The 26,883-nt window shown below is 42.7% G+C and overlaps 3 protein-coding genes across 4 annotated transcripts in view; 2 read left to right on the forward strand and 1 right to left on the reverse strand.

The window, feature by feature from the left end:
• Window positions 1-5,164, forward strand: part of LOC149352816 (torsin-1A-like) — a 28,831-nt gene extending 23,667 nt beyond the window's left edge. For both annotated transcript variants that reach the window (XM_089582030.1, XM_089582029.1), the window contains exons 4-5: window positions 2,090-2,214; window positions 3,911-5,164. In XM_089582030.1, coding sequence (XP_089438156.1) covers window positions 2,090-2,214; window positions 3,911-4,173 — 388 coding nt within the window. In that variant the 3' untranslated portion in view covers window positions 4,174-5,164. The remainder of the gene's footprint in view (window positions 1-2,089; window positions 2,215-3,910) is intronic.
• An 8,523-nt stretch (window positions 5,165-13,687) lies between these two features.
• Window positions 13,688-19,641, reverse strand: LOC149352817 (torsin-2A-like). Its single transcript, XM_089582032.1, has 4 exons — window positions 19,232-19,641; window positions 19,082-19,159; window positions 18,730-18,959; window positions 13,688-14,751 (listed from the first exon to the last, which is right to left on the reverse strand). Exons 1-4 carry the CDS (start codon window positions 19,302-19,304, stop codon window positions 13,933-13,935), a joined length of 1,200 nt encoding a protein of 399 aa, XP_089438158.1. The 5' UTR covers window positions 19,305-19,641; the 3' UTR covers window positions 13,688-13,932.
• A 318-nt stretch (window positions 19,642-19,959) lies between these two features.
• LOC149352818 (zinc transporter Slc39a7-like) lies at window positions 19,960-26,506 on the forward strand. Its single transcript, XM_089582031.1, has 3 exons — window positions 19,960-21,043; window positions 21,897-22,108; window positions 23,922-26,506. The coding sequence occupies exons 1-3, from the start codon at window positions 20,119-20,121 to the stop codon at window positions 24,171-24,173; spliced, it is 1,389 nt and encodes a 462-aa protein (XP_089438157.1). The 5' UTR covers window positions 19,960-20,118; the 3' UTR covers window positions 24,174-26,506.
• Window positions 26,507-26,883: the final 377 nt, after the last annotated feature.

The raw sequence follows: 26,883 nt of genomic DNA on the forward strand, positions 1-26,883 counted from the left end.
ATAAGTAACTTAATTTCGGAAGAATGAAAACTGCAATGTCATTGAGGCTATGGGCACTGGCTCTGGTAGGGTTCTGTTTGCAAGTGCTGGCTGATCGGCACCAATACCGTTGAGTGAGCGAGCACAATGGCACATTTGACATTCATAAAAAAAAAATGAAAAGGAAAACAGAAATTGGAGTATGGGACCATGTGGTTTGTCATTTGCTCCCCACTCCCTGTGGCTGTCGCCATGAATGATGTGGCAATGAAATGAAATGGAAAACAATGAATCATTACGAAATATGGCCCCTGGCTTCTTGATAGAGCCTCACATTTGTGCGATGCACACACTGAAAAAAAAAAATTTGCTCGCACACAACCTGATGTGGTGCCCGATTGGCTACAGTGCTTGGCTGTTGAGCCGGAGGGCCCAGGTTCAATCCTGTCCACGGCGGCCACGTTTTGATGGAGGCGAAATGCAAAAGGCGCCCATGTGCTGTTGCTATGTCAGTGCATGTTAAAAATTCTCAGGTCGTCAAAATTAATCGGGAGTCTTCTGCTACGGCATTCCTCATAGTCTGAGCCATTTCGGGTCATTGAACCCGACATAGCATGCCATGCCATGCCACTACTTTAGACAAGACTAGTGAAAAAAATAAATATTGTTACTACATATTACATTCTTTTTCTTGTTTATACTCTTAGAAATCTGCTGTTCTGAATTTGTTGTAAATGTGACTCTTCCCTCAGACAATATGCCCCATGAGCCTGTAAGATATTTCAAATAAATAACTAAACTGTGGCTGATGTAGTGTTTGTGATGACCACCAAACAGAACTTGTATCCTTGATTTGCTTATGTAATGCTTCAGTCAAGAAGGGATGCTGACATTTATGCCATTACTGTATACTTGTCCCAGTACCTGTGTATATATGTATTTTGCAATACATGCATTTAGGTGCTGCAGTTATTTCTTTTTTCCATTCCAACTTGGAACCAAATGCGCTAAGAGTGGCAGAAGCCCTGCAGATGATGCCTGCAAAATTTAAATTTTTCTCTCGAAAGGTGAACACTTCACAATGGCCCTTGAAAAGCAACTCTCTATGCTGGCCTACAGTACTGGCGCATCTAATATGTTGCTGCTGTCGAGGCCTGCAAGCAGCAATAATTTTTGAAAGCCAGCGGGCTCAGTACTGTTATTGGCACCTGTGCCGTATCTGCTAGCAAGAGACAATCGCTTTCGTAACCTTAAATGCAGGCTTTGGTCAGATTCATTGGCACTGTTGGCCACTGTAGTGAGTCACTGTGGTGAGGTGGTGAGTTCCCTCATGACTAAAACATGATCTTTCATAGCATCACATAAGCAGGGCATCCAGTGCTCTTACCTCCAGTTTCAAAACTGGAGCAGGAAGAGTGAAGAAATAGTCGACAGGTGCCCCAAATTGGCTGCCCCATTTAAAATTCTGTAAGCACACTAGCCTGTTACAACAACCTTCTTCAAAGCTGCCATTGCAACATTGCTTTTAACTTTAACATTGCTTTTAGCATTAACATTAACATGTTAATGTTTGTTTTTGAACTAGCATGTTTTTTCTTTAAGTTACTTGTGCAAATCTGTCAACTTCTTTTCAGTTTTTCTGTGCTATGAATTGTCTAGATTATAGTTGTCTTTTGCACAGCCACTTTTAGAAATGTTATCCGTTGCTATGATACATGTAATGCCCACCTACTAAGGTCTCAACCAGAGGCTGACAGTATTCCAAACAAACAAACAAATATATAAATAAATAAAATCCAGTAATGAACATGATTAACCAATTTTAGTTAACAAATATAAAGTGATGGTTACTCACCCCTCAAATGTCCACATAGGCTATTTTGAAATGTGATGCATGTAGCAGGGATTTCCTCCCTTTTATAAAACCCGGTTTTCTACCACAAAGGTTATATGGTACTGTATTTATTTTTATGTACTCAAAGTTTTGTACTATTGAAGTGTTGATGTCCTTCATGTATGAGACTGATCTCAAGGTATGACAGGATTTGTAAATGCATAGACATGGGTTTGAAAGCCACATGGTTGACTGTATGTCTTATATGACTTTCAGTAATACGGCTGGGGATGTGATTGCACGAGCCACTTTGGATGCTTGGAAGGATGGCATCGATCGAAGCAAAGTCAGGCTGAATGACATGGAAAAAGTCATTGAGCTGGGAAGCTTCAATGAGAAAGGTATGCCTAGGTTTATTGATATAGTACAAGCTTGAACGTCTTAACTCTTTTGGACCACTCGAAGCAGAAGAGCAAAGATGTGAAAGTTATCAGAGCGCAAGACATATTGAAGACATCGTGAAAGGCTTTTTTGATTGTTTCAGTTTGTCTTTATATCAGTGGTCAAAGGACGCTGCTACATTGAACACTGTAAATAGTTGGTTTTCATGACAAGTTGGCGTGATGGCTCAGTGGCTATGGTGTTCGGCTGCTGATTCCAAGGTCATGGGTTCAATTCCAGTCTCGGCGGCCTCATTTTAACGAAGTACAAAAATGCCAGTGTGCTGTGCGATGTCAGCACATGGAACCGCAGGTGGTATAAATTAATCCGGAGCCCTCCACTACGGCGTCCTTCATAGTCCATTTATCACTTTTGGATGTTAAACCTCGCAATTCATAATCTGATTTTTGCCAGTACAATATTCTTTTGTTTTTCATGAAATACCTACCAGTCGTAGAAAATTGGTCCTCCGAATAGTGTGCCCTGCCACAGGAATGAAGTTCGATGTCTAAATGCTATGCATTTGCCAGTGCCAGCATACATTTGTCAAGATGCCTTCGAAGGGGCTTATATTACAACATAATCCTTGTCTTTACTAAATACATACGAGTGGCAAAAGCAGAATCCGTGATTTAACTTTAGGGCTTTGTTAACTGGTACATACAATGCTTGTTGGAGCTTCACCTGTTGCAATTGCATCCTTGTGTATTTCCATATACACCTTGCGACACTACAGATGTGTCTGCTCCTTACATATGGCTTGTGAGCTGATTAGCGGTAGTAGTACTGGTAGTTATTGCCCACTATCTTCTGGCCATGTTGTGAGATTTAGTACTCTTGAATTGTACGGTGTACCAAATTTCAGCGTAGGATGAAATTGTAGAATAAAAAAAGTTACCTCACATGGAATATCACAGATTTGGTTCCTAGGTGCAGTGGAAAGTTATGTTTTTTTGATTGAGACACAAAAGCACCACTGTGCCAGGAGATCAGGGCACATGGTAGGACCTGACATGGCTAAAACGAATTTTTAGCTCTCCGTCTATGCCATGTTTTGCAATATGAGGGAACTTGCTTGGGGATATAGTGCTTTTTGGTGCAAACGTTGCCATACCAATATCAGCTGCTATGGATTTGAATATAATGCATATGTAATCTACATAAAGATAGTAAGCTCATGAACATTTCAATAATATTTTCATGCTGAAATAAGGCCTTTCTGTGAATTAATCATGTTGTGGTAGTATCTGTTTTGTTACACTCTTGAACCATGTGTGCAAAAGAGTGTCATTGTTGACTGTGTTCAATTTTTACTGCTTTAGCTGATGGTCGGGTCTAATGTGTCTGTTTACTGGACTTGGTCACTTGACAGCAAGTATCTGACTCTAGCATTTCACCGTTTTATGTCTTTTGTTTTACCAGGATTGACTGTGCCAATTTTTTATAGTCTGATACTAATGTTGCTTTTGTGCAGTGCATTGTGTTGTATGTTTCTGCACAGAGGCTGCACCATCTTCTCTGTTTGTTTTTAATAGTGAAAGGGAGTGCAGGATGTGCAGGTGGCGGCAGGTTCGTCACTTGGAATTCTGTAAAGAAAAACATTTTTTTGTGTGTGTCTTGCATTTTTTTATCCCACCTCCATTCTCCACACTACAGGAGGCCTCTATCGTGCTGACATCGTGCAGAAGAACCTGATAGATGTGTTTGTGCCATTCCTACCTCTTGAAAGGAAGCAGATTGTGGCCTGCATTCGAGATGAGTTCAAGCGCCGAAGCCGCACGGCTAGTGACAAAATGATAGAAGACATTGCCAATGAACTTGATTACATACCAGCAGAGTATGCCCTTTACTCTTCAACAGGGTGCAAGAAGATCCACAATAAGGTGGCGCAACACTTAGGCTTCTCCGAAAAAATCTGAGTGTGAACTTCTCATTTTGTGGCCGCTTTCCCCAGTATTCAGAAATTGTGCTTGCTTTTTATGCACAACATCAAAGTAGTTATATGTGTGGCTTTCTTCAGTGACGGTGTCGTGTATGCATTTGGCATCCATGGTGTGGTGTACATTGGCCACACCACTCAGCACTGTTATTGCACAAGTATGAGTCTGTCTTCAGCTGTGCAAGGTCTGCACTGAACATCAGCACCACTTGGATGGCTACTGTTTTAAGAATGCAGTTGTGTTGTACTGATTTCTCAGGTGAAGCACTGCCTAAACAGTGTTAGCCATTACGTGGAAATGCAAGTGACCTTTTTGCTTAGCCCCGTGCTAAACAATGCCAAGGCTTTGTGTGCAAGTTCCAGCTCTATGGCCCTCTCATCCCCGGCCTTGTGTGTGTTTGTGTGCATGCTCTTATTCAGTGGAAGTGCTGGCTACCCCACAACGTGCACAGTTTCTTTCTGTTCATGATCGGATTAGCATTTGGCTGCAAGACATCATAGGTTGGGCACAAGCATGATTTCTGAATACTGATGTCAGTGGCCTTAAATGACTAGGTGATGCACATGGGTTCACCTCTAAACTCCACCCATGTGATGCACTGGTTCAAGCCTGGCGCTTGTGCTGAGTGTGCTAAGTTATGAATTGTGGTTATGAGGGCTGTTTGTGTTTTTGCTGTGCTGGCGTGGTGAACAATGCAAGTTAAAAGTCTAGTGATGAAAATATAATTTCCAATGGAGCTCACGGTGCAAGGCAGTAGCTTATCGTGTGTTGTTCATGTTAACTCAGAAATTTAAACCCAAATGCCTTGACACATGAAAAACACGATGGAGCTGCACTACATTGGCTTAATGAGATTAACGCAACTGAGCTTTCACATTGTAGTGTTGCTACTGTTCCTGAGGGTGAATGAGATGCAACAGATAGCAGAAATTGCAAAATAAAAATGAAGTGAATGCGAAAAATGTGATAAGAGATGTCGACTGCCTTCATACTTTTACAGTGTGATTTCTAGGTAGTTTTTGTAATGGTTTCAAGTTGGCTCCTTTTCTCCTTGCAAGATATCTCGTTGTTGTAAGCCTTTCTTGGGCTAGTTCAAGTTCTGGCAATATGATAAACTTTTGTCAATTGTTTGCTATAAAATATATGTTTTGTGCCTTGTCCCCTTAGTTGTTGGAGCTGCATGTAATGAAAATCAGTTTACTTAATTATGCATCATTTAAGTCAGCTATGAAGATTGTGATAACTCTTTCTTTATCATACCACACGTGATCAGCTGATGTGATAAATGGTCTTAATACTCCATAAAAATTGGAATTGGGTGTATCTGGACAAGTAATATCATGCAGTGCATAGTTCAGTAATTGCTGGCTCACTTCCAGTATCATATATTGCTTCATACTGTGTGGTATAATCCTAAAAACAGAAACTCTGGCCTAGTGTTTTGAGTAGGCCACTGTGGCATACAGCACACATTGCACACTGCTGAAGAAACTGTGCTAAGCTCGCACTGCATCTTTCAAGAACTAAGCTTCTTCCTGCAGCTAAAGTTCACTTAGTAGCGTTGGAGCATTTTATTTTAGTTTTGAGAGTGACACAAGTAGAAGCCGAAGGCTGGTAGATTTTGAGTAGTGAGCATTGTGTTAACTTTTAGGCTGTGACCGTATGATTGACACCTTTTAGTTAATGTTTGCAGTGCTTTAGTTTTTTTACCTTAAAGCCTTAACAGATTATCGCTTAATTTGCCACAGTCACTGCATCATGTGAAATCGTGACCTAGATTTCAGAAGGGTATATGCTTGGGCTTGTTGGTTCATAACTGCAAGGTGAAAAAACGTAGCGCAAAGAGACGAGGACACAGAAAGACAGACAACACACGCCGCCGTGTGTTGTCCGTCTTTCTGTGTCCTCGTCTCTTTGCGCTACGTTTTTCACCTTGCAGTGACCTAGATGTTCATAAAGGTCCACATCGGTTTCAAGCTTGCAGAAACTATCAGCGCACATTGTCTAATTATGGTGACGCTGTTTCAGCATGCAACTAGTGTTGTTGTTGGGATGTACTGAAATGGGTGTCTAAAGTTCCTGACCTAGTTACAAATGTCCAGGTTGGCCACCTTGTAGTCAGAGATCAGGTGAACAGGATATTTTCAATTTTGAGGATGGTTGCGCACCTTCTTTTTCTTTAATCATTATGTAGCTGGTATGGAGAAAAGAAAATGCAGAGCTAGAGAAAGTTTATTTGTTGCAGGGTAACAAAAAATGGAGCACATAACTTCCTGCTCAATGCACAGGGTATACAAAAGGCCATTTTCGGAATTTCGGCTTAAAAGTGGGGTTATTCAACAAAAAGCTATAATTCGAGTTTCTTTGGGTTATTTATTCCATTAAAGATAATGTACTATTAGTATTCTTGTTTTTGTGCAGTACATGAAGTGCTGTTTTTTGCTGATAGTTTTTTTTAAACAATACAGAACTGACAGTGCATCAAGAAACTGTTTACCAAATCACGTTCCTTTTTTTTTTTTACTGCAGTTCTTTCGCAGCATGAATTACCATACCCATTAGTATCACATTTGAATCTGTGCTAGACCTGCATGCCTTTGTTTGTGTACTAAAAAAACCTTGCATAAAAGCAGCCATTTTAAACACGTAGCAGCCTTGGAGGACCTTCTTTCCCCTTCCCCTCTTGCTCTCTCTCACAGTTTTGGAGCAGTACATTGTTAGCCTTGATAGTGCTCGTGTAATTGGGCTAGTAAAGCGCCCAGAGGGCACCTGTTTTGTGGCCTGTCCATTTTATAACATCCTTTTCAAACTTGTCTTCAGATTAAAGCTAAAAGAAGTTCAAAATAACAGAGCGCACTGCTCTAGAATAAGTACAATACACCCACTAATTCCCGTATTATTCCTTGAACTTTGTGGTCTGGACAAATTACCTTATCAAGTCATCAAAGCACATTTATGGATAGGAATTAAATGAAATCGAGTTACCTACAAACAAAGGGCTCTAGGTATACCTCGGTTATCATCCCTTCATGCAGCTGATGGCAGGAGTTCTGCAAGTGCCAACTTTGCCCCTCGTTTGAAAATAAATGTCCTGGAGTACTCCAGTTGAAGTCATAGCTATGGTCATGTTGCATGTTTCATATTTTTGCATTGCCACAGTGCAGCTTAGTATAGATGTAAATGTTCTTTTCATGTATGTTATGTTCAGTGTTTCTAATTTCATAAATAAATTAAAATGCATAAGTTTTCAATAAAAATCTTATGTTTGGTACGTTGCAGTATTTGTTATGGCAAGCAATTTCTAAAATTTTATTAAGAACCCAAAAATCGGCACTTTGTGGCAAGGAAAAGAGATAAGGCGAAACCCTAAACTACCCTAAAGAGTAAAACGTTTGAACCACTTGCTCGGTTGCATTGAAACCTATGGGGATAGTTTATATCACTGCTGGGACAATCTCTGTCACATTTCATTATTCTAGAACAAGGATAAAATGATGATGTGCAACCTATATGACAAGGATGACTATGCTTGCTTAGGAATACTATTTTTCAAAAAAGAAGGAAAATTTCACCCCATCTTTTTTGTGTGTCATATAGCCTTTGAAATGTCCAGAGCACACTACTGTGGAATTTATTTTGCTAGTTGCTATTTTTTACAAGAATTCCACCATATAAAGAATGATACTTATTCATTTCCACTATTTTTTGTATGAATTTTTTTAGTATGCATAAAAAGGCAAAGATGGACAAAATAAGCAGACAGTTGTGTTCCTCGCGAAATGTCACTCCAGAAAGCCCGCTACAATACTGACAGCAAGTAATATTGGAACAGTAGGTTTCCTAAGCTGACAGTTTACAGACACAGGAAACAAGAAAAAAAAGGACTCGCAAGATTGCAAATCACCTCACTTTAGTTTCAGAGCACCAGTGTTCAAGAAAACCCCCACCAGAATAATTAAATTTGGCAGAAGTGGCCCTAGCAGTGATTATAAACTAGCCGCGCAAGTTTCAGTGAAATCAAGTGAGCAGTTCAAAAGCTCACTCTTTGGGGTAGTGTCCCCGTTAAATGTGATCCATAGCCTTTTTCAAAAACACACAGGCCACCAGTTTTGCTGCTGTGCTACATGTTTGGGCTATTGTATCATTCACGGCACTACAAGCGTGAGGACAAAAGTGTCCATCATCATAAAGAGATTTGAAGTACTGGCAATGCTACTACATGGTACTTCACACTACATGGCCCATACACAAACCCCGGTGGCCTGTGCATTTTGACAAGGGCTACACATTCATAGTTGCAGTGCATCACATTGACTGTGCATCATGCCTATACATTTTCTTATTTACAATATGGTTTTCATCCTGCAGCAATAAGCTATCAGACATTCTGTTGACATTTTAAGTGCTGTATTTTCAAAGACCACAAAGGAATGTTGAGTACAAGCAGTTGACACAGGTACTAGTTTCCTCAATCCAAACGATAGGCAAGCGGGGTCATTAGCTCTTCTGTGCTGTCTGCAACATTCTTTGGGACTTGGTGCATGTGTGCTATATCACTAGGTCCCTACTGTTCACAACACACAGGTTGGAAAGCGTCGTGCTTGGACGAGTCATAAATAGGTTTTTGAGCGTGAAAAAATGTTTGGTGTGTTTTGGCTACTAAAAGCAAGGTAATCAAAAACGTGCATTATTCTGTTGCATCAAGCAAGCACAACCGAATGACGAGAATTTCATCCCACGGTAGTATTCATACTAAAATTTTTGCATTTTGTTGAGAACAAAATTTAAAAAAAAAAAATCATTTAGGAGACACTTTTGAAATGTTAAATTGTGCGCACATCGCCATCGATTGTCTCTGGGCACACATTTTGGCTCATGATGGTGGTTGTTACTTTTTCATCACTGTTCTTTTTCAGTGCCGCAGAGCTCAAATACTGCTTTCCCTTTCTAGTCACTGAGGAGGGGCTTTTAGGCATGTATACCTTGAATGCCGCTGTGGTGGCTCAGTGGTTATGACGGTCGGCTGCTGACCCGAAAGACGCGGGTTCGATCCCAGTCGCGGCAGTCGAATTTCGATGGAGGCAAAATTCTAGAGGCCCGTGTACTGTGCAATGTCAGTGCACATTAAAAAACCCCAGGTGGCCAAAATTATCTGCAGCCCTTCACTGTGGGGTCCCTCATAGCCCAAGTTGCTTTGCAACAGTATAACCGAAACCGCAAAACCGATATATTTGAATGACTTAGACTGGACTAGAGACAAGTTATGCCACTAAAGACCACAAGAGGTCAGTAATCAACTGCAATTGGTTTTATATTGATTGGATGACATGAGGGCATGTGCAAAAGTTTGGAAAGACCAATGTGCAGTTACAATTGTGCACCACTGCATCAATGGAGGAAGCCATAAAGAAAGGCATAGGAACCTTTGTATATGGGTGCTGTGGAGACAGTGGCTGCTGGGAGGATGACAACTATGGCGTTGACATGAAATACCATCTGTAGCTGGCTTCACCTCGCCAGGCACATGAGGCAACACTGTGCATATGTGATGTTATATGGCACCTTTGCAGAAGATGGCATTACCACAGACCATCCTCATCAGCTAAAAAATGATCATTGACAGTCAGTGCTGTGTGTATTGTATGTGTGGCATACTGCATTAGGATACTGTATTTACTTACATAACAAACATACTTGCATAATAAATGCATCTCTTACATCAGTCATAGAAAAATTTTAAATCAGTCACCAAATTTTGCCCATGTAATAAACACACCTCTTAAATTAGCACCTAAAACTAAAAGCGCCCTCTTTATACAAGTAAATACAGTATGTTTTTGCAGTAAAGAAAACATGCGGTAAAGATGCTATGTTTAGGCTATAGTAGGATACAACTTAAGTCTGCAGTGAAGCTCCGCCCACATTCAGGACCGCCGCACAGAATTCCTCCACGACGAAAAAGTAGTCCATTGTTAAAACTTGTTTTTTTACTTAAACAAGAAGCTAATCTTAAGAAAATAAATTTTAAGCTCTACAGTTTTGTTACCTGCTTTGTTTAATATAGTCGGACATTAAAAAGTTGATTTCATGTACTATAGCGATTGGCCAGCGGAGTAATATAGTATGCCGCAGACCGTGGCCCAGTGTAAGCAGCTGCTGTTGTTTTAAGTTGTATCCTACTATATTAAATCTATGTTTAAAGCAGCAGAGACAGAAAATTTTGGTTGTCTGTCGTCTTTTTGGAATGATGCCCAAGACATTCATAAACGTGGATAACTACGTAGAATTTGCCTACATGTGGCATATGATTCAATTCAGTTTTTCTCACTGGTTGTTTCTGTTTCGGTTTAAACAGTCATAGTGGCTGTGACATACAGGACAGGTTGAAGTTCTGTGAAGCAGGGGTGGATTTATGGGTTACTCTTGGAGGGGGTGGTCTGATTCAAAGCATTTTTCTTGGACTTTTTTCATCCAAAAATCGAGGTTCAGCATGGTTTTCCTATGCAAAATTTCTCGCTTGGGACCTCCCCATAAGTCCGCCCCCGATGTGAAGCATACAAAAATTGCAATATAGTTGCTACTTTCTTCGTTTTAATTCGCTCAAACTCTTACTCAAGCCTGCCCAAGAGCTTCAATGTTAAAAAATAAAGCAGCAGCAATTATATAGCTGTTTTTGTATGCCTCGCGTAACCACAACTTGTCTTGTACGTTATAGCCACTATTAGGCTGTTGAAGCCAAAACAACTTGAGCGAAAAATTCAGTTATCATTCATTCAGTGCTCGTAAGGGGATTCCACGTGGTGATTCATGTATACTAACGTCTTGTGCACTTAAAAAAAAAAAAACAGGCAAAAATTTGGTTTGCTCAGGTTTAGTTCAACACACTGTGGAACATTTAGGTGTGTTATCAGTGTGACTGTTATTTAAAACCAAAGTTAACATTATGCACTCGCTCTCAGCCTTATGCTAGCTAAAGTGTTGCATGGATGCGTTTTCACCGCAAATGTGTAAAGAACATAATGCAGGCCGAGATGAATGCTGGCGAGCACATTACGAAAATGCTGATTTGTGGCTGTATTGTGTTGGTGATCCATGTGTTGCACACACTAGTTTGGTGTGCAGTTGTATATGTATGCTGTTTTGGCATTCATTTTGTAATTTTTCATGATAAAGATGAGCATTCAGAAACTTCTACTAACTTACTACACCAGGTCTCTAATTCAAATAGGTGCTTTGGTCTCATCAACATCAAATGTACTAAAAAGGTTCCCAGTACTTCAAACTCCACACTGTGTAAACAAGTTTTCAGTCCTTTTAAAGTTTGAATTATTGAGCCAATTGTAGTCCTATTTGTCATGTTTATTGTGGGCATTAGAACCGGTATAGAATGTTATCCTTCCGGGGTATTTGTGGGAGTAGTGCCATGCATATATATAGCTTACCTGAGAGCATTTGTGTTATCCCAGGGCTTAATACATTAGGCACTCTGGTAAGAACCTCAAATTACTCAGTGAGGTTCCAGAGCACTGAAATATAGGCGTAGCTACCAAATGATACTTAAGGGGCTACGTGGCTTTGAAATGCTGAAAAAAAAAAATGGCTGAAAAATAGATTGTTTGAAACTGTTGTATTCGCTGGTATACTCTGTTTTTTTATGCTGTCCTGCAGTTTCATTGATGGAATCCACCCGAAAGTACTCTAAAAATTTAATTCCTGAACCGTGGCGGCTCTGTATTGCGGGAAAACACTCAAACAATGGGTGTTTCTCTCCATTGCAGTTTTCTGCATAGATAATCGCCTTGCGGAGCTGATTTCTTCACAACTGTTTTAGCTGTTTTCACCCTCTTTGTTTAGTTGCACTGCTAGGATCATGGTGAAACATTATTGCAATAATGCGACTCTCGTCGCATGCAAATAGCGACGAGAGGAGAGGGAAAGGCATGAAGACGCTGAAATTCAAATTTTGACTACAGATAACTCAGCTTCTACAAAGCGCATTAAAGAAATTCTTGCTGGACAATATTCGTGAAGCGCCGTGCTTTAACATCGCAGGCACACTGCAACTTTATTAGAGCCCCTTTCAGAGCCCCTTTAACTCCGCAGCCTTTTCACAAGATTCAGAAGAAAAATGTATATTAAAAAACAATTTCTGGAGATATATGCTCAAAAAATGTCATGCGTCAAGAAATAACAAAAATTTACAGAAAGCCACGCCCCCCTTTAAAAGCATAATGTAATATACATATTACTAAAGGGTCATCTGAAATTGGTGTCTGTAGGAACTACCAATGTCGCAGTTCAATTGGGGCAGGAATGATGGGAAGCATATGGATATTAAGTATTGGCTTTAAACATCCTTGTAGCTAACACACGTTTTCAAACTGATTTGAGAGTATTATCTACCCTTACAGGCAGTGATAAAAATACATTCAGATATAGCAACATGCACCAGTTAAGCACAGCACAGCAGCAGTAAAATTGTTGGATAAGGTTATGCAAATACAGCCATGAATAGAGGATACACTGCAGACCTGTACCTTGATACAACATATAACTGCCGAGTTCAAAATAGTGGTGTTTGCTCAGCTGCAAGCTAGCTTAAACTCATGTAGTTATGACGTGCTAGAACTTAGCCCAAGCTACTGGATCTAAGCCTCTCATTTCACCTCTCGAGTGTCTCCAAGCATTGGCATTCACAGTCAAGCTGCATACCTGGCTTCTCCAAAACACAAATGATGAGAATAGCCAGTGCAAATACATTGCTTGTGTAAACATGCATGCACTGCAGTGCTGCAAAGAGTGAATGCGCACCTTCTCTTTGCATCTTTTACTGCCAGAAAAGTTTGGAGTATGGTTGGGTTTGGAGTAAAGTTTGGATGAGCATTTTAATGGAAGAGGGCAAACAAGCAAGCAGCCACAAGATGTCTGATGAAGGTTCATGTACTTCCCATCATTATTACAGAGACTTAATGGCAGCACCAGATTGCCCTCTAGCGTCTTTGAATGGAACTCAGCCTGAAGGTTCACTGAATAAGGCTAACAATTGCGTGAAAGTACAGGAAAAGACACATCAGACGTGAACGTATTGGTTTTAACCCCAAGCTAGAAGTCCCACTCCACCCAAGGAAAGCTCATGGTGAGCACAGCTGAACTTCTTTCAGGAAACATGCCCTAAGTGCAGGCTTGAAAATTCTGCCTTTCACGAGTGAGTTGTTGCACAGAAAGTTGATTTCCAGACACAATTACTTTCAGGAAGGCTTTGCTGTGTATAGATGGTGCTTGTTTTTGGAATGTTTCTAAAGGTTCTTTGCGTGTTGTTGTGAAGCTGCATTGTGTCCAAGTGCCCTTTGAAAGGGTAATGACGAACTGTACAGTATGTTTTGTAATTCATAGCACAGTTTGTTTTGAATTATAACATTTGTGTGCTACAAACTGTACATTAGATTCCCACCACAATAAAAGCGGACTGTTGAAGTTTCATAACAAACAGAACTTTTTGCATAAATTCATTTTTAATGTACACCACAGCAGGCTTGCAAAGAATCATGCATGTGAAATTAAAATCCAGATTCATGGCAACAATGCACATCACCATGGGACTGGAAACATCACTACACCTTTGGTTTGTAGAAATGAGTCACTTATCACAGCACAGACATCCATGAACACTGTCATAGAGGACAAACAGTCTAACTTATCACAAGGTCTTTCACCTACAGCACTTGCTGTGGTCACCATTCAAGGCGAGTCTGTTGCAACTAAAGCTAGCTTGATTGGTACTTCCTTGCATCCCGATTCTGAGAAAATAGGATTTTCTGCTGGGTAGAACGTAAACTCCTGCAAAAGACTGTTGACACCACCTGGCAATGCCAGTACTCTGGTCCTGAATTCTGGTGTGTGCTGTGCCAGCTGTCTCAGCAGGCACTCTTTAACGTCAGCCTTGGTCAGTGGCAGGAAAGGCACGATTTCTGCATTTTTCAGCCATGGTGGTAGCATATATCGGTAGGCTTCAACCAATTCTTCAACATCTTCACTCCTCCTCACATTTTGCTTATCACCGAGTTGCTTCAATGCAAAGCCCTCTGCTACACTGGCACCACTGCTCAAAGAGAGGACAAAAATCGCCGCCTGTCCCTTCTGCAGTCCCAACTGGCTCCAGGATGACAGTACAGTCTCTAGCTGTGCACTAAATGATTGGTCTCCTGGACCAAGTTTGGCTGGATCAGGTGCAAGGTCAACATCATCAATGACTATGATGTTTGGTCGCCGGGATGACAGAGTGCTTTGTAGCCAGTGCAGCAGGTTGTCGCCGGTTCTGCGTGCAAGTGCTATCTGATGTGAAGCAACCAGAGCCTCAGTGTGAGGGCAGTGCTTGGCAATCAATGAAAGCGCATAAGTCTTTCCACACCCGGAGCACCCAGCATACACAAGCACTAGAGGTAATGGTGCTACAGATTCGCCACCACCCAAGTAGCGTGCGATGGCAGCTACTGTACGGTTTATGGCAATGTCTTGACCAACAAGATGCTGGTGCAGCGTGACATTCAGCACCTCCACCTGCAAAGGAAAGAGCAGAGGTCAACAGCAAGATAGCATAACTGGTTTTAAGGTGGCAATGAAACCATTAGACTACTGAGTACAGACCACCTAAACAACAACCTGTTCACGGTCACCAAGGCCTGGAAGATAGCACAGAAAAGACCACTCCTTAAAGGGTTTCCCAACATCTTTGAGCCCCACAACACCCTCTATGCAGTACTCAAGAACCTAGATTTGCCAGCAGAATGACTGCAATTCTCCAAAAAGTATACAGGTAGCACCTAGCAGCCACACAATGGGGCGACAGCAGCTCGGAACCAGTGGAGACGGAGTTGCTCTATGTCACTCCTACTCTGCACATTTATTGTGTTTCCAGTGATGCAGCAACACAAGACTCGTCATCACCCCAGTTATGGCCACTGTAGAATAAAGGTCACTCCCATTGATCTCAAATTAGCACTGTCTGCAGCTAGCGTGGCCATACTCTACTATGCCAGTAAACTTTATCTCACCTGTCCATAGAACTCTCTGCTGCCTCAGCAGTTTTTCCGTTCCTTAGAAATCCAATCTGTTCCCCCAGGAGACCACTGGCCATCTGTTGTTCGCATTACACTATACCGGCCCAGTTCATTCTTTTTAATTTTTGCCAATGTATTGTCAACACGAGTTTGTTTCCTCCTCAGCCATTGCCCTTACCATTTTATTTTTCACACCTTGCTGCACTGTCCTTAACTTTTAACTTTAAGACTTTTTGTTAGCCTCCAGGTTTCAGCCCCATAACTGAGTACAGAAAAGACGTCACAGCTGCTATGGTAGCTTGGTGGTTATGGCATTTGTCTGCTGAGCAAGATGAGTGCATCTGGCAGCCAAATTCTGTAGGAGGTGAAATGCAAACAAAAGGTGCCTGTGTGCTGTGTATTTTGATGTATGTTAAAGAACTGCAGCTGGTCGAAATTATATTGTAAATTATGGGGTTTAACATCTCAAAGCAACACATGGCTATGAGGGATAACATAGTGGAGGGTTCCTGATTAATTTAGACCACCTGGGGTTCCTGACCATGTGCTGACATCGGACAGCACACAGGCATTTTTGCATTTTGCCTCCATAGAAACCTAGTCGCTGGGGCCAGGATCAAACCAGCGACCTTGGGATCAGCAGCCTGGTCAAAACTAATCCAGCCCTTTCCCCTACAGTGACTCTTTCTTTCTTAATTTTACCCACTCTTTCATCCCTTCCCTCATAGTGTGGTTCAGGTATCCACCCTGACCAAGACGCCTTTTTTTTTTTTGCCTCGTAGCCGATTATTATTATCAAGACACGGTTATATGCTTTCTTTTTGAGCGATACTGGCAAGATGCTATTCGTAGCCAGAGTGCCCACCAAATGTACTCTAGCCTAAACTTATTTTCATCATAACTTCTTTCTCACAGTCCCAGTCTGTGGTCTCTACTCGGCAAGAGAGACGTACTCCCTCACTACTTCCCAATAGCTCACTACCTATAAGTTCTTGTCGCCTTTCCACACCGTTGACCATTATGTCTGTCTTCATATTAATTTTTAGAAGCCTATTTTTCTGCTTAGCATGTTCAGGTCCCTAATCATGCACTACAATCATGCAGCTGACAATTTCTCCCCTGAATTGCTTAGCAGGGCAAAGTCATTGGCAAAATGGAGGTTACCAAGGTGCCCGGCATTAAACTCTCTTACCGAGCTCCTCCCAATGCCACCCACTGAATACTTTTTGTAAACATGCACTGAGTAACAGTGGTTTCTTCTATGGAGTACTATGGTGGCAGTACAGTTGCTGTACACATTCTCTAGTATATATGTAGGCCTCCTCCACACACTGGCTACACAATGCTTGCATGACCGTTAAGTTTCAACTGATCATATGCTTTTTTTACACAAGGGAAGTGGCCTGATTTTCAACCTTTGTACATCGAAGATGGGACTAACCAAGCCAGACACCTCCTGGCTTTATTCCGATTCTGACAATACTATAACCTTGGCTAACTCGAGAGAGAACCTCTGGAGGCTGCTGGACATCTGTTCAGGAGGAAGTCAACACTACGACTACAGAATGGCCTGTGTGACTCCCAAGAAATGCAGTGGAGGGACAAACACAAACCTCGGCATTGCACACACTATTTTTGTGGCCATGAAGCACAGCTCCAAACAAGGGCGAGACAATGAGCATACCACGCACACACAGCGCTCTCAGCTTTGTCCTTCTGAGGTGATTTGTGCTCTTTGGAAGCTGGTGGCTGCACCTGGCTTGACATTTGGAAATGCAGTGCTCTACCTCAAATCACTGACACAAAGATCCTTAGAAGGTCTGCCTATGGAAGGCTAGACATGTTGCTCTCTGGGCGTACACCATTTTTAGATCCCTTTCAGTTTGCAAGCTCCCCCGAGCCGCGCCCGAGAAAGCGGCCCCCGTCCGCTTTCTCGGCCAACACCTGTTAACCGGAGGACCAGAACAACAAATGACTTCTCTCGTGAATGTGGGTTTAAGGGTTAGTGCACTAAAAGAACCGAACATGTGTACATAGCACATATGTTAGCTATAAAAGTATGTTAAAATAGCAGTGTTATTGATGCGTCAGCATTAGGAGGGTGGCCATGTCGCCGTCATGCATGGCCACCTTGGATATAACAACTAACCTTAAGACCAATCATCAATTTGACTGTCACCAGCCGCAGAGCAAACTGGGTCTCACAAGCCCCACTGGTGGCTGTGTTAGAAGCACCCACATGGCAGGGGCAGTGGTGCATTGCTTAACCGCTGCACCACTGCACCAGGAGTGGTATGAGAGAGGGAACAGGCCACTATGATGTGCAAACTTTCGCGGCATGCTCAGAGAGGCTGTTTTGATTGCCCCCCCCCCCCCCCCCCCCCCCCCCAATGTCGTCACTGGGAAAGTCAAATGGGAATGGGAAGCACTGCGAAAATCGAGTTTAGGGCAGCATTTTGTTTGCTTGTATTTTGAAATTTGTACATTGAATGACTCTCGTTCCTATGCGCAGATTCCTGTAATTCTTTTTGAGTCAGCATCTATTTGACATTAGGAATCACATGAAGTATAGGCAGCATCCCTTCAAGCAGTGTTTCAGAGCCCCTTTAAAGACTATCAGTCATCTTGCCTCCGCATTACACGCCCTCCCCAAGCCCATTTCTTCTGCTCGATTTCGACTAGGATGACATCAATCCACGTTTGTTCCCTGACCCTCTGCTATCTTGCTATCTCTTAACGTTTTATCTATCATTTTCCTTTTCATAGCTTGCTGCATTGTCCTCAATTAAGTTGAACCCTTTTCGTTAGCCTCCATGTTTTTGCCCCATAGGCAAGTACTGGTAAGATACAGCTGTTAAAACTGGTTTGGTTTATTTTATGGGGGTTTAACGTCCCAAAGTGACTCATGGCTATGCGGGACGCCGTAGTGAAGGGCTCCAGAAATTTCGACTACCTGGGGTTCTTTAACAAGCACTGACATCGCACAGTACATGGGCGTCTAGAATTTCGCTTTTTCTCGTGATGGACATTGGTAAACTGCCATTCACGATATGTGAGCAACTGCCAAATGCGCTCCATCCCATTCTTATTTCATTCTCATAGTCTGGCAAGTGTAAAGAAGTACAAAGAAGACTAAGTGTGCAAGTAACGTGGCTGTAAAGAAACCTATGTGATGTATTGTGTTATGCAAAGGGGAATGAAAGTGTAATGCTATGCATTTCCATCGGATCGGCCTACCGGTCACTTGTCATTTTTTCTTTTTCATCACTTTCACAGTCACAATTAAAAGCGATATCTGGACAAAAAAGACAAATTGAAGCTACTGAAAACACAAATGGAACCAAATAGAATCAATGGAATTGCAATAAGTTTCAGTTGTTTTTTGACAGATAATTTTTTTTTTTTTTTTAACTGAGTATGACACATCTAGACAACAGTAAAACAACTAATTTGGAGACTGCAGCAGTCGATCACTGACCTGCAGCCGTTCCGAGTGCAAGTAGTCAGGATGAAAGAAAAGGTACACGAGGAAGAGGCAACCCAGCGAGACGCAGGCTTGCAGGAACGTCCAAGCGATGACAATGTAGCGCTTGACATATTTTTTGGAGACCACACTCCACTTGACGGGCAAATAACCGTTCATGCTCCCCTGCCGCTTTTCCTTGCACTCCGATAACAGAGTTGCTTTCTTGTGAACGCAGCCGTTACCTGCGCTGGCAAAGAATCAACGCTTTTATGCAGACAACACTCAAGGCAACAGTCAAATTTTCCGGTTGCAATATTATCACGCGATAGCACGCCATGTGCCGACAGGAAGTCTCGTTACGTACAGGAAGCATTTGCCGTTAGACTTCTTTTCGGCTCGTGTCCAGGGTATGTAATCGCCAACAGTTTTTTTGGCCCGGAGTCTGCAAAGCAAATAACTCGTTAAAGAAAAACAAGGCTACCCCATCGCAACACAATGCGGCTGTGTTACGTACTTGAGTTATTTTTCGCGAAAGTATGCTTCGGCTCATGTCCAAGATGTGCGTGGGACACGCGCTTTTTCACCATTTGGAGAAAAGCACAAGAAGCCGAAGAAAAATGCGGCGCCGGCAACACGTCCGAATCTCCTAATGAGGGGTCGTTGACTTTATGCGCGGGGTCTTCGCTCCCGAGTGTAACCTCGCTGCTGCAGACAAACCAGCATTTACAACACCTTTACCGTAATTTCTAGCTTCCAAAGGCGTCAGAAAAAGGGCACGAAAACAGGGGGAGGTTCTGCAGCAGTTGTACAACCATAACAATGATAAGCAATCCACCACAACACAATTCTAGAACACTAACAATCGAACCATGGCGAGGCTATGATCGAACGCGCGCTGAACTGGCTACTGGAACGAAAAGGAGGCAGAGCAGACTTGGCTTGATGTCGACTTTTTCACTTTTTTTTTTTCCTCTTCTGTGTTTTCGGCTCGTTCTCAAATTGTTGAACGGTAGAAACTGCGCAATCATACATTTGCTAAAGTTTGTAGAGCAGTATAAGGCAATAGCACCAACTGCCCCTGAACATTTGCAACAAAACTGATTATTTAAATGCATATCTTCAATTTTTATTATAATAATATATTTCTTGAGGAGTTGTATTTTATTTTAATCGATATATAATTTTAAATAGCAGAAAATATACTTTTGCCTTCTAGATAACCGCCAGGGGGTTGGAAGCATTGCTTGCATTTAAAAACACGTCGGCAAAGCTGGCACAATGCCCGCCTAGCCGTGGAGAGTTGGAGAGTCTATCGTTTACGAAAGAATTCCGATAGCATGCTCTTGTAGTGGACGCGTTCCCAACGTTACAGTAGCGAAGACGCATCCACGAACGAGAGACATGTTGTCTCCAAGCCGCAGAGCGTGCCTGGCGGCGATTCTCGTAGCGCTAGTGAGTGCCGAACTCTGGCTAGTTGGGGCCCAGCATCACCACCACCACGATCACGACCATGACCATGATCACGATCATGACCACGAACACGTCCACGAACCCGCAGCGTTCAAGTACTCGCGCGCAGCCAACGACCCGCACCTTGCGACCAGCAAAGAGGCCAACCGGCATTCCCATGGACACGTTGCATCGTCGTCTTCGCATTCCCATGCGTCGGATGGTCCCAAGAAGAAGCCGATCCGTTCGTTCGAAGATACCGCTTTTCTTTGGGGCCGCGCCTTAGGATCCACGCTGCTTATTAGCGTCGCGCCGTTCCTCATCCTATTCTTCATTCCTATTGACTCGCGCTCAGGCCACGAGTCACTGCTCAAGGTTCTCCTCAGCTTCGCCTCGGGAGGCCTGCTGGGCGATGCGTTTCTCCACCTTATCCCACATGCGCTCATGCCGCACGGCAACGAGGATCTGTCTGGTGGTGCACATGAGAGTCATGCCCACAGTCATGCTACCGGGCACAGTCATGCCCACAGTCATAGCCACGGTCATGACCACTCTCACGGACCTCATGACATGAGCGTCGGCCTGTGGGTGCTTGCGGGCATCCTTGCCTTCCTTATGGTTGAGAAATTTGTGCGCATGATCAAGGGTGGTCACGGACACAGCCATGAATACGCTGACGGCCACGATCATCGTGAGGAGCAGGCCGGGGACCGGACGCCGTCGGGAATGGGAGAAGCCGACACGGGGCCCTCGGGAAAGTGCGATGGAGAATCTAGCGGTACCGAAGATGCCAAAAGCGAGGCGGCCGCTGCCTTGGTGCGCAGAGAGAAAGCCAAACTTGAGAGCCCAGCGAAAGACGAAAAGAGTGCTGATGGTGGTGAGTGCTCCATTTCTTGCACCATGCTCCTGGCATGTAAGCCGGGCGTGTCTCTGGAAGTTTTCGTTTATCTTTCTGGTGTGCTTACAGCATTATTCCGTTCTGCGCGATGGCAGTGCACGTTAAAGAACCCCAGGTGGTCAAAATTTCCGGAGCCCTCCACTACGGCGTCTCTCATAGCCTGAGTCGCATTGGGACGTTAAACCCCAATAAACCAAACCAAACCGTTCTGACTTGATGCGGTCAAGTAAGGTCAAAGACTGCTGCGACAAGCCACAAGTACTGTGCACTGTACAATGACAGCACAAGACACGTCAGTGGTGTGCATCCGCTTGTTAGATTAAGTTTTGAGTGCCGTTCCCGGATGACTAAAATTTCCACGAGCTTGATGCTACAGTTGTGACAAGAAAATCCTAAATGGACTGAGTGTAAGCAGTAGTTTCAATTTGTAGTTGGTCACTGCCAACTGGAGCAAATTTGTCCTGCCTAAGGAATCTTATTCTCTGGTATTAGTGTCACTTGTTCAACAAGATTGCTCTAATTGCATTGACACGTTGCAAAGGCAGTAAATTGTTGAAAATATGCTCTTGAGTTTTGCAGTTTCTAATCATCATAACACGCAAGAGCTTTACATTAATGCCTATCAGTATGCGAGCAAAATGTTTTCAAGTTGGTGGCAGCTTTTTATTTGCTAATGGTGATAGGACCACATAAGCTAGCAGCAGGAAATTGATATACTCGAAAAGTGCCTGTGTCAAGCTTTTCAGATTCTTCCATAGAAATGGACTGCGCTGCATGAGCTCAGCGGTTTTTCGGTGGCTTTGTGGCTCACACTCACATTTTTCATGTCCAGGGAAACGTCCATCAGACATCAAAGTGGCTGCCTACTTGAACCTGGCTGCTGATTTTACGCACAATTTCACGGATGGCCTAGCCATAGGAGCATCATACATTGCTGGCAACACGGCAGGCTTTATATCAACGGTGACAATCCTCCTGCATGAAGTACCACATGAAATTGGGGATTTTGCAATCCTGGTGCAGTCAGGCTACAGCAAACGAAAGGTGAGTGGTTTTTTTTTGTTTTCTTGTAGGTGCTGTGCATGTTATCAACATGTGTGCAGTGCACAATTGATTTTCTTGTTTGCAATACCTCATGGTCCTCCAGTTACTGTAAATAAGTGCCTTCATGTTTGTGGCCTGCACACAGCACAGTCTTGTAGTATGTCCCAAAGTTTGTGCATGAAGCATTAACTTCTGTCTGCTCCACACTTTGCTTTCGTAAATTGCCAATTCCTTCAGAAAGTTTCTTGAATAATTGTGATTTCTTGAGGTGGAGGGGGTAGTAACTTTTCAATCTTGCCAGCCTCCAATGGATTGCAAGCAGGCAGTGGACAGCCTTATTGTGGCTGCACCATTATGATGCATATATCGTACCAGGGATGTGTGTATGTAGAATGATGATGACGTTGAAAAGGGCAGCTGTGGTGTGAACGGCTCTGGAAACACAATGGCATGCAAGCTCCATGCGTGTCGGACACTGCACTTACTGGTAGCTCCCAACCTTGGCTCTGGGCGAGTGAAGAGTGATTTTGTCTGATCTTTTAATTTTGAATTTTGAAGTGGAATAACTTTTGTTTGCACAAACTGATTTCTAAAATTCTTTTTGCATTGGTCCGTGAAGTACCAGAGAAATTCTGTGAATAAACAAAAAGATCTGCTGTGGAAAAACAGTTGCAGTGCCCTTTTGAAGTGATTATGATGGGTATTAGGTGGGAGAGAGTGGTGGTTTGAGGAAGCTTGTCAGATGGGCATAGTGCAGCATTCATTATGACTAATTGCTAAGGCAAAAAAGGCATTATGGCTGAATCTATATTTGAGGAACATGTGAAAGTTTAGCAGGCTGGTACATATTTACTTTTGGGAAATGCCTTGGGTGCGTGCTTTGCTTTGATTCAACCCCTCTGTGTAGTATGCCATGGTACTTCACAAATTTTCTGGCTGGGAAGTACAGGTCAAAGCAACATGAGCTACAGGAATAGTTTATTGGCATGCAGTCTTTGATCACTCTGCCGATATAAGTGAGAAGCATACTCTCTTATCCTGAGCATTTTTCCTGTAGCCGTATGAACCTTTTAGTGCCTTTTCAAGTTGAGTGCAGGAGCAGAATTAAATATTGTTCCTTAATGCAAGCTTACTGTTTTCTCTTTTATATTGCTCACATCTGTACACAAAAGCTCTGAAGCACCACCTGGAATGAAGTGGGTTGATATTGGGATAATGTAGTTGTCAGCGCCAGTCCTGTCCACTTCTTCGTTTGTCCTTGTCTTTTCGCGCTGCATTCTTTAACCATGATCACTGACCAACAAGCCATTTTAGTTAAGCTGGTGCATGCAACTATTTTTAAGCACTCTTTGCCTTTTACTGCTATGAACTTAAGTTCACGTTCTTGGCCACACTTGGGATGTGCGAGAATTGTGGATTTGGACCCATGGAAAAGTTTTCACATCTGCTCCTTCATTGGCTGCGGTTCTAGTACACTGGCACTTGAGCTAAATGGCACAAAGCTGGATCGTAGGCTTTGCATAGTGAAGTGGATGGGAGTGAACTGCAGTGCTCTTTTTACAGGCTCTTGGAACAGCAGCTGTGTGCTGCAGCTGTGTCTTAGTAATGACGCATACTGTAAAATTGCCAGTGATGTTGGATGAGGAGAAAACGTACATGCCCTAAAACCAATCTGTTGTATTGGTTTTCCTTCTCTATTATGACTCTGCATGGATGTGTGAAACCGTTGAGTGGAGTCCAAACACGAGTGATGATGGGATTGACTTGTCCTCGAGAGCACATGCTTAGGCAGTTCTGGCTCCTTTTCTTGCAGGCCATGTGCATGCAGCTGGTGACAGCAGTGGGCTGCCTAAGCGGCACACTCTGCAGTCTCATTGCTGACGGGGTCAGCAGCAGTGCCAACCTTTGGGTGCTGCCTTTCACGGCTGGCGGGTTCATCTACATTGCCACTGTCTCGGTCATCCCAGAGTTGCTTGAGAACACTCGTCTCTGGCAGTCAGTTAAGGAGATATTTGCCCTCCTACTCGGTGTCTCAATGATGGCACTACTCACCCAGTTTGAGTAAAACTTAGAGGGGAAGAAAAACCAAAGTGTGTAAAAAATGGTGTCATATGGTTGAATGGTGCACTTCTCATTGCAGCTGTCATATTGGTGTTGGAATGGGAAGAACCATTGTTGGGCATGAACTGTGTTAGGCTGCTTAACACGGCCATTGGAATTGCTTCTGCTCCTCTTGTCTGGGAACTTGCCTTATTTACACTGTGCAAGTTGTGTTCGTGCCTAGTAAATGTGTTTATGCTTTTGTCTGCTGGAGCATGTCTATGGGGACCCTAAGTTTTAGCATTTCTTAAAGGCCTTACGGCCTGAAAGTGTAATAAAAAAAAGAAATATGTGTACTAGGACAGCGACTATTCTTCAGTCTAGCGCTGTTTTGGTCACTTTGCACAATTGTTTTCTGTGATGGCTGGCTCAGAATAGTTGAATGTGGCACATTCCAAACTGCAGCCGAGTGAAATGTAAAGCAAAAACGTGAACCCTGCAACTTCCATCTCTCCTTGCTTTCCAGGATTTATTTATGGTTCCTATGTGCACTTGCATGAATGTTGTGTCATGTACAATGTTGTTAAGGGCAGCTGTTTGCTCTCTGTTGACAGTTCTTGTTCACTCATTCTAATTTACCAGTGCCAGGACTAATGCTTGTGCTCTTCTACTTGTGTTTGCATTAATATTTTGCATATTATCGGATGCATTCATGATGCAAGCTGACAGTGATGTGCATGTGTCACAAGCTTGGAGGCATTAAATGCTTGCACTAGACTAAAACAACTCTGAAGCATTTGTCATCATTAAATTGGGATGGCCTATGATGTTTTTATGTTTAAATTTAGTGCGCCACTTTTTTTGTAACAAGTGCAGTGAATTGCTTTGAATAATTTACGATAGCATGTTCAGTATGTGTTCTGGAGCACATTTTTTTTTTTTCTAGCAGTGAGAGCCTGGCATAACATTGCAATACATAGAGCAGAAACGAGACTTCCTAGCTACTGGCATGCCTAGCCTGTGATGCTTGCACATCAGCACGCTAATAGTGATGCAAAGCCTAGGAACTGCTCAGGTGAATGTCGGGTTGTCACACAGAATTTATTTTTTGCGCATTCTTTCTGTTATGCTTTATGTCATCATGGAAAAATGTGCAGTATGAATTGAGAGCAAGTAAATACACATCCATGCTAGTACCTTTGGCTAAGCTAATGGTTCTTGAGTATTAATGTCGAGTACCTTGTCCAACCTGTTATACTGAAGGAAGAACTCTTAGGTGTAACAGTTCTTATTATGTATAATATAGCCTGCAAATAACAAACTCTGTTGATCTGCTGTTGTTTTGTGTTAAGAGCTTCTTTATTTCTTTGGTTGTTGCATTAACCTTTGTTGGGCTCATGACAGTACGCTTTATTGGCTGCAACAGAATGCCTGATGCAGCTGTTACAGGCAGGGGAACATAGTTGCTTGAGCAATGACACCAATTTCTTGCTTGCAAAACTACTCTGAAAACTTTGTAAAGCTGTTCCTGTTTATTTTCACCTAAAGTACTTTTACATCTGAAGAGTTCTTACCTTCTTGGTGCTTGTTAGGGTGCTGTAGAAAAAAAAACCTTATTGTTTAGCAACTTCTGCTGCTTCTCTTGAACTCTTTGAAGCTGTAAATGCAAGCGAGGCAAATTTTTTTATGGCGGCTTAGTGCTTGTGCCTCCCCAGAGCAGAACAAAAAGCCTGGTGATATAGAGCATACCAGTGCATGCTTGTTGAGGAATTGTGGTAGCAGTTTTATGAAATGGGCATATAGGTGCAGGCATCGCTAGTTGCATAGTAAAATAGAAGGCTTTTAATATGGTGAGGCCAATTTTTTCTAATTCTGTACGTTACACAAGGTTGTAGCACCGCATTAATCTGGACGAATAGAACTAGTGCAAAATGTACAGCAATGTAAGAATGGAAATGGCTGATGGAAGTGGTATTTAATGGAATGTTTCATTTTCATGACCAGTGTTCATAATTGTTCCTGAGCCATGATACTATTTGGCAGCAAGTTCCGCCACCAATGGTAATTTTTCAGTTCACATGCTCAAGTGCACATGATCGCATTTTATTAATCTATAGTAGGTGCCTGTGTTGTGTACACTGCTACCTGCCTTTAATCACTGCTGAAAATCATGAAGCATTCAAATTGAAGGTAGGTAGCTACTCAGTGTACTGAGGTATCTTTGTTTTTGTGCAAGACTTTATGGTGTTAAACTGGCTGAAACGGATATTTGTTGCTGAGCACACTTAATTTCACAGCACTTGGTATGCTGCTTGATTTAAAATAAAGGTATTTGTGGTGCAGTTGCAATGACCATGACAGCTTTTGCTCTTTGTTCTGCAAATGATTACTAGCATCTGTTTCAAATGGTGCTGACGTGCAGGCTTTGTATTTTTGTCTGCACTTTTAATGCTGACCAACATTAGAAAAAAGTGGTTGCATGTGTATAATGGGCTGGTTGCAGGTAATTGCATGAGACATGACCCTTTTATTTCAACTTTATTGCTCTGAGAGGTGTAAACTTAGAGAAGGAAGAAAGCATGCCTGGGATAAGTTTAAGTTGCCTTGTTTTCTGCTAGGACTGGTGCTTCCCTGTGCCAGGTTAGGTGGGCATTTAGAAATTGGTCATCCCATGCTCAGCGTGAGTATTAAGAAATTCATGCTGTTTTAACTTCACTCAGAATACTTTGTGAACA

This window comes from Amblyomma mixtum, chromosome 3 (genome assembly GCF_055824585.1).
Source record: "Amblyomma mixtum isolate Tamu chromosome 3, ASM5582458v1, whole genome shotgun sequence".
In the NCBI taxonomy this organism is placed as follows: domain Eukaryota; kingdom Metazoa; phylum Arthropoda; class Arachnida; order Ixodida; family Ixodidae; genus Amblyomma; species Amblyomma mixtum.